The 8,764-nt window shown below is 36.4% G+C and overlaps 1 protein-coding gene across 1 annotated transcript; it reads left to right on the forward strand.

The window, feature by feature from the left end:
* Nucleotides 1–1,287: 1,287 nt before the first annotated feature.
* On the forward strand, nt 1,288–6,677 carry rpl13 (ribosomal protein L13). Its single transcript, XM_079842983.1, has 6 exons — nt 1,288–1,327; nt 1,846–1,961; nt 2,043–2,184; nt 4,819–4,992; nt 5,275–5,331; nt 6,473–6,677. The coding sequence occupies exons 2-6, from the start codon at nt 1,858–1,860 to the stop codon at nt 6,629–6,631; spliced, it is 636 nt and encodes a 211-aa protein (XP_079699109.1). The 5' UTR covers nt 1,288–1,327; nt 1,846–1,857; the 3' UTR covers nt 6,632–6,677.
* The last annotated feature ends 2,087 nt before the right edge of the window (nt 6,678–8,764 follow it).

Below are 8,764 nucleotides of genomic sequence, written 5' to 3' on the forward strand. Positions count from 1 at the left end.
TAAGTCTAACTAATTCGATTTTACAGTGTATACTTAAAGTGCAAAAAATAATTTTATAAAGAGTAAACTATAAATATGTTCACTTAAAAAAACTTTACTTGCAGTATAAAACTACTAAACTAGTAGTTTACTGAGAGTACTTCAAAGTGTATTTCGTAAAGTAAAACGTGCTACATTTGACTAGTAAACTATCAGTATATTTATAAGATCTCTTGTAGTACAGATACAGTACAAACGGAAAAAAAAACTGAAGTTGTAAACTATTACAGTTACTTAGTACTTACTTAGCCTAAGTATACTTTTATACTCTAAAAAGTGGGCTAATTTAGTCCCAGGTAGTATTGAAACAGTACACTTACAAGTGTACTTCTAGATATTAGTGTACTTACTACATAAAGTAGGCCTATACTTCAAAGTATACTTGAACATTACTTAAGTATACTTAATAAAATGAAATTGAAGTACTTATTTTTTTTAAATAAAAATATTCTATAATGTAGGCTAGTTCAGTAATAAAGTAGGCCTATTTAGAATTAATTAAAAAAAATAATGATCAAGATATCACAAATGACTGCAAAATCATGGTAAAAAATATGGAAATATTAAACCTATTGTTCGTCTTCAGTGTGAGAACCCTATACAAGTTTGTCAGAATGGTCTGTTACTGTTTGTGCAGTGTTTGCAACAACATTACTGAAGCATTTCAAAGTGCATTAAGGTGGTTTCATATTTTAAAATATTATTTTATTTAGTATGAAGTTGAATTCCCTCAGCTAGCCCATATTTTTTTCCATTCTTGTTTCTTGTTTTTTTTTATTATTATTATTATTAGTTGTAATTTTAATAGTTGATTTATTTGATGCATTACACACATACACACACATTTCCATATATATATATATATATATATATATATATATATATATATATATATATATATATATATATATATATATATATATATATATATATATATATATATATATATATATATATATATATATATATATATATATATATATATATATATATATATATATATATAAACGACGTTTTCCTTTACGTTCACGCTCATGCGTCAGAGCCTATGATAGCCTGATAGCAACTATTAGTTGGCGAGTTTTCTAAACATTTAATAGCAATACAATATTAGTCGTGGAACTTTTAATGTACTTGCATACACGTGCTAATTTGTCGCCACAAAATCCGACTTCACACTTCCGGCAGACCGGCGCGTCGCTCGTTGCTATTGGCTCGTTTCTTCACTTCCCATAAAACCCCGCGTTATCATTTCCTTTTCCCTTTCAGCCATTTCCCGCTCAGGACGGTATGTGCATTTATTCCGGCTAAACATCAAGTTTATCCGCTTTAATCCTCAGTATCTCTTTACTGTATGATAATTACAATAGTGCAACCTTAAAGTGTGCTTTGTTTTACGTGCGTACCAGCCTGTATTGTTGATGTTTTCTTCTATTGAGAGAGGAAAAATATAAATTTAGCACACGGTGCCCTGTCGCCGCTACACACACACACACAACGCTCACGTTTCAAAGTCTGTGTGAGATGTTCAACCGCCGCTCATTAACCAGTCGAGTGTTAAATAGATTAAATAAACGATTCAGCAAAAGACTCGCAGACCTTAAGTATGTTTACTGCTTTAATTCGAGCCGTTGTCTTTGCGCCTTATCCACACGCATGCGCTTTCAAAGAGTCTCGTAGAGTCTAATGACTTTTACAATATTTACAAGGATGTTCTAATATCCAAACCACAGTGCACAACTTACTTCAATGCTGGTTGAATTGAATGTGAACATGCTTATTGCAATGACTTTTGTTTTGCATTAGGAGTGAACGACCATGGCTCCCAGCCGGAATGGCATGATTTTGAACCCTCACTTCCATAAAGACTGGCAGAAGAGAGTGCGCACCTGGTTCAACCAGCCTGCCAGAAAGCTCCGCAGGTAACACGTTTGTGCTGACAAATGTGTTAATAGGTCATTGAAAGTGGCTGTTTATAAAAATGCTGCTTGTTTTTTCTTCAGACGCAAGGCCCGTCAGGCAAAGGCTCGCCGTATTGCTCCGAGACCAGTTTCTGGACCTCTTCGACCAGCGGTCAGGTGTCCAACCATCCGCTATCACAACAAAGTCCGTGCCGGACGTGGGTTCACCCTGGAGGAGTTGAAGGTAACTTTGGTGCCAAGTTGTGCTAGATCTTAAAGGCTTAGCTCACCCAAAAATGAAAATGGTTGCAACACACCGTACCAAACCCATAAGGCTTAGTCAAAACACAAATTAGGATATTTTTAATGAAACCTGCGAGGTGTCCGTCTCCACCGAAAATGCAATGCAATTCTTGTGAAGAGATGATGGACAAATTTAATTTAAGCTTTTGTTTACATCTAAACATTGATCCCCACTAGGGCTGTCACTAACGGTTATTTTGACTATTAATAAAGTTTATAGCAGATTTCATTTGTGGTAGTAAAACTAGACCAAAGCAAATGATAGCCTTTAAAGTGTAAAATGCATGACTTATTTGGTTCAAATAAAGAATCAAAAGTAATTAAATGTGACCCTTGATGGCAATTTTTCCGAACAGAGTTTTCAAATTCTCCATTTAAAAACCCTTCAAAATAATTAGTTTGAATTGGACAAATGACTGAGCTACACCTGTTTATATATATATATATATATATATAACACCAAATTTGACACCCCAAGTCAACACCAAATATCTATAGGAAAATATGAAATCTACTTTTTTTCCCATGATACCACAATTGTTTGATTAACATTAATGAAACTGATAGGCTGTCATAAGATCTACTGTACTGCACAGATGTTTTATAATGTTACACATCAGATGCTTTTCCACAAGTTAACCAAACGTTCACTGAAGACATAACCGATAATGTTTGCGTGAATACTCGCCATGACAGATACTTGAAATACTGTAATTCTGTGTGTATATCGAGATTGTGTGCACTAGGTTTGGGTACAGAAGTCGGTACTTTTAAGGGTACCGATCCAATTACGTCAGTAGTACCGATTTACATTAAATCAGCCTGTACCAAAGTTCGGTGCCTGAAAACACAACTGGTGATCTAGACTAGTGTCTGTGAATATTAAACCGCAGAAAGATTACTTGAATACAAATCTTGCGGGTCTGTGCAAGGAATCGTGTAGACATGCGGTTTAATTTACCTCTCACTATCACGCATGGCGGTCGCATGTTTCCATCTCTGCCGTCTCATATTGAAATTATCCTGTGCACATTCCCACTCCTTTTGCCAACAGGGTCACATGGTTTTATATAGGGATGTGCGATATTGAAGAAAAATGCAATATGCGATATCCTTGTTAAATAATGCAATATTCACTATGTGACGCAATATTGCTTTAAGTGTGAAATCTATTTTTCCCCAACTGATATCTTTCCCTTAAAGCATAAACGACTGTGTTCACATGAATACTCATCAAGGCACAACTTTGTGTATTTGACAGTTCGAGTGTGTAACAAGAGACAAAAAAAAGACAGCACGAGACTGCAAGGAGTTGTTTTTTTGCAAGTTATTGCGTTTAATAACAATTTTTAACTTCAAGCAAGTCACATAAGTAACAGTCGTGTGCTCAGTCGATTCTCTGCTATATGCATCAACCTAAAACATACACTTTTTCCACACTGTTGAAGAAGCCTATTAATATCATTCAGATATTGCATGCTCTTGCGATATGCATATTTCGATATATTGCACAGCCCTAGTTTTATAGGACAATGTTGATAGTTAAGGTGATCGTTTATATAATGTGTATTTTATAAACTATCACCTTATCTACGTTATTATAACAAATTCCTGCAGAGAATGCCAACATGCTGCTGTTGCACTTTTAAAGCAGATCAAATCCTTGTTTAATATTGGCCAAATTACATTTAATTCCAATGTTCACTTAATCTTTACTATTTGGCCACTTGCCATAGAAATACTACTGCCTGTAATTTCTTGAACAAGAACATGTGGACATGCAAACTCGGAGCGAGCAGTCTTAACTTTTATTCTGAAATCGTGGCGATCAATAGTTCACATATTAAGAAAAATATTGATGTATTCTCCTGCGTTGGTGTAGATTTCTAAATGGTTTCCGTTATAAATGTGGAATCGTGCATGTTGTGTTCCCAGATGAACGTTTTAAGCAACCCTCACTCAGCATATGCATGGGTGGAGTTTGAGATGCGCTCCATGCTTGAGTGACCGTTCAAGTGGGGCATCATTTATTGTGAACACTGTAACCTACACGCATGTAAATAAAGCGCATATTAAACCTGCACGGCATATATTTAATTAAATCACAGCCTTTGTGAATTCACAATAGCACTACGCTATACTAGGGTGTTAATACATCGTGCAGCCTTAGAAAACTAATAATACAGTTCATGGTTTCTCGTCCGTAGAATGCGCCACTTCCGGGATTTTGCCGTTACTCTACAAGTTTAAAAAAAAAAAAAAAAAAAGTACTTGTAATTTAATAGTGACGCCCTAATCCACACACACGGAAAACATCACATGGTAAACATGTTTGGTATTTTTGGGTGAACTATCTCTTTAACTAATTCTGTCTGTCTGCTTGTTCATACCATGCACTTGCAGTCTTTTCACACAGTCAAATGATGACAATTCTCCGGAATCTCTGTACTTCCTTGATGATCCTCTTTTGAACCCTTTTTGCTGATGACTGTTCTTGACTCTGTACGAGTGTCAGGGCTGTTCCAGCATCACGTCTCACATGTCTGTCCCATTGCACCGTAATCTGCCCATACAGGCGGCAGGAATCAACAAAAAGGTGGCCCGCACCATTGGCATCGCTGTTGACGCTCGCCGGCGTAACCGATCCTCAGAGTCTCTGCAGACCAATGTTCAGAGGCTGAAGGAGTACCGCTCCAAACTCATCCTCTTCCCGAAGAAGGCTTCTGCACCCAAGAAGGGAGACAGCACTGTAAGTGGCTAAATCTGAGCTTTCTAATTCATCAAATCATATCATAAAATCCTTTAAAGCTATATGCTTGCTATAATATGGCAGGTCAGAACATTTAGATTGTGATAGAGAAACCGCTTCAGTGTTTGCAGTCAAGTGATGACATTTTCTCCGGAATCGCTGCACATCCTTGATGACTTTTGAACCCTTTTTTGCTGATGACTGCAAACTATTCAGCCATAATTCTCTAGTGGATTTATTTGTTTTGTCGGTCTTTTGACTGTTTTTGCCTTTTGTGTGTAGGAGGAGGAGCTCAAGATGGCTACACAGCACACTGGAACCATCATGCCCATCAGAAACGTATGTATCTTTAACCCTTATAAAGCCTACTGTAGGATTCTTGATGAGCAAAAGTCTAAGGCCTTTAAAGAATCAACTATCGAAACTTTGCTGAGAAACCAATTTTACCCAATCAATGTGCCTTCTGTAGTCCTGGTGCATAATTTGTTGCAACATCTTTTATTTTTATTAACTAAACATTAACTTGCTCAACTGAAGCAGAGTTTAAAAAAAAAAAAAAAATTAAGTGTGAAATGATCCATTTAGTGTTGTTGAAATACTGGCGTTTCTAACTTTGATACCTTGAGAAATTGATTTTCAATATCACAAGGAAAACTGCCAAATAGATATTTTACCACCCCCCCCCCCCAATCCATTGAGATTCTAAAATCAATATTTTCAAGCTTCAAAAAGTACATGATGCATAACAGTAATCCATATCCATCGAGCAGTTTAATCCAAGTCTTATGAAGAGCCAAAATCAAAGATTTTAATTTAGCCATTTATTCACATGTACACATTGACCAATTACCATTCAAATGATCTCGCTTAAATGTTTGCTCACTCGTGTATCGTTTTTTTTGTTGCAATAGATTACACATAGCACGAGAGCTTGATTTCAAATTTAATTCACTAAAAAAAGTTAATATTCAGTATTAAAATGAGGACAAATTACGAGTAGAGAGAAGCAATATCATCTCACTAAGACAGAGGTGTCCAATCCTGCTCCTGGAGGGCCAACATCCTGCAGATTTTAGCTCCATTAGATTTGCCTTAAAGTTTTTAGTGAGTCTGTTAAGTTTCAGGTGTGTTTTAATGTAGGGTTGGCACTGACCTCTGCAGGACAATGACTCCCCAGGGGAAGGTTTGGACACCCCTGTACTAAGATATTTTTCCTCCAAATATGTGCTTCACATTCTATATCATACTATAGATCCATAAACCTCTTGTGTATCACATGATACTTGACAAAAACGTTCCATTTAAAAGAAAAAAAGATTTTTCTGACTGTTTAATATGTCAGACTTGTTGGCTTAAGATGCAGTGAGTGATGTGTGGGAATTGGATGTCCTTTCCTTTGGTTTTATGTATATTGTTATAGACTCAGTTCTTATATAATAGTGTTATGCTGCAATTAAGGAAGTGTTCATATTTTCTGCAGACCTACAAGAAGGAGAAGGCCCGCGTCATCTCAGAGGATGAAAAGAACTTCAAGGCCTTTGTCAGCCTGCGTATGGCCCGTGCCAATGCCCGTCTGTTTGGCATCCGTGCCAAGAGGGCAAAGGAGGCCGCCGAGCAGGACGTCGAAAAGAAGAAATAAACGTTTATTTGTAAGGAACTGTCAAAAAATAAATGTCCAAAAAATCTGTAGTCTTTGGAGTCATTTCTTGGGAAACCTGTCTTGTAGAATTGTCTGCTTTGTAGAGGATGTTCAAATGCCAGTGTGATGTTTGGTGAAGTGGCACTTGAGCATAATTGATTCCCAATATCAAAGTGACCTTTTTATTCGAAAAACGTCCTAGAATTGCTTAAGTCGTTTAATTTCTACTGAACCAACGCTGATAACGCACAAATTGAATATCGCTAAAGTGTCTTCATGGATCAAATCTTCATCTTCAAATTACTAAACTGGTATTTATGACAACATTATTTGGCAAAAAAAGGCAAGCTACACACAGAAAAGCTTAGATAAACAGTATGTTGACTAAAAAAAATCTGTTATTTTGTTGGGTTTGTATAGTGTTCATCATTTCTTTGCATGACAATCGGGCCAAAAATTGTCCATGCCATTTGGCATCTTTCATTGCATCACAAATGCATGACTCTGAAGTACAACAATGTAATATTTCTAAATTGTAAACAAATTTTTTATATTTAAAGGGTGAATATGTCAGTGTTCCTAGGACGAGCAAAACCTTTGTCCTCTTGTATGAACTGAGTTGAATGAGAATGTTACTCATTCCCCAGAAGATGGCAGTGTTTACCTTCATGGATGTTTCCTTGCTTAGAAGTTTAATTTGTTGTGTGTGGTTTGTTAATGGCACAGTTCAGCAATAACTTAATCTGAAGAAACCTGATAGGTGCTCATTTTAAGATGATGTAAATTATATCAACGGTACATGCAAACCAGAGGCTGCGCTCTTCCAGATCAGGGTCAGGACAGTATTTTCACACGCCTGTGCTAGTGAGACTTTTTAAAGAGATCCAATCTGTATTCATTTCTTCTGCAGAACACAAATGTTTTGCATAATGTTGGGAACCAAGCAGCATTAGTGACCACTGGTTTGCATTATATGGATGGAAAGACATTTCTTATTGTTTCACAGAACTCATTAAGTCAGGTTTAGAATGAATGACGAGAGGTTTATGTACATTTTGGGATGAACTATCCCTTTAATGATATGTATTAGCAGCTGAATTTGCAGATTGTGTTTGTAACCTGAGGTGAAACCTTGATTAACATCTGTCAGCGCAGGTCAAGTGAGGAATGTGTCTTCATGATGGAACTACAAATCAGCTCATGCTTAGAAATACCAGCATACTTCTGTCCTGAAGTAATGTCATAATGTCCATGGGAGGTTTTTGGTGGATGAATGGGCTGTGGGTGTATTATGCAAACATTGCATTCCCACATCATATCTATATGTGTGAGTTTGAGCCAGAGGATTTATACTATCTTTATTTGTATTTCGTATGCTCTGATTTTTCAACTTGTTTCTCTGAGGATTTTTAACTTCGATGCTTTAGGAAACGATAAGAATTGGGCAATGGTTCGTGTCCCAGTAGTGCTGCTGAAACTGAAGCTGAAGTGGCCTAAATCAATTATAAGTGAAGTAAAGGGACCGTTATAATTGGGGCTGTCCATCCGCAATCAATGAACCATTGGGATTTTTCCATGAAAACCTACAGATGGATCAATAAACCAAAAATATCTTGACCCAGGAGAGATGAGTGGGGAGATGATCACGTATGAGGTTACATAAGACATGGAGAATGTGTCCTGTAGTTACCCTTGTTTTTGATTCAGTGCTGGAAAGACTTGATTTAGACCACTCATTCAAATACTGGAGAATTATGGTTCTTCGGCTAACAATAACAGAGCTCTCAGAACAAAAATATGATCTATAAGAACGTTTTGCTAACGTTCCCATTAAGTTATGAAAGCATTATCTCTGAATATTCTCTGAACATTTAAAATGGTGAACGTTAAGAAAACATTCCATTTAATAATTCTTTAAACATCATGGGAATGTTTTCTGTAAATTCCAAAACAGTATAACATTTAAAAATTGAGACAAACGACCAGCCATGATGTAGGCTAATGTATTTTGTCTGCTAATGTTTCGAGAATATTAAAGCAGCACTAGGTAACTTTTCAACCTTTATAATATATTTTCAAGACTCTTGTGATGATCGACTTACAATAGGTTGAATGACACGTCTACCATAGCCT

The sequence above is a fragment of the Gobio gobio genome, assembly GCF_949357685.1.
Source record: "Gobio gobio genome assembly, chromosome: 2".
NCBI classification, from domain to species: Eukaryota; Metazoa; Chordata; class Actinopteri; order Cypriniformes; family Gobionidae; genus Gobio; species Gobio gobio.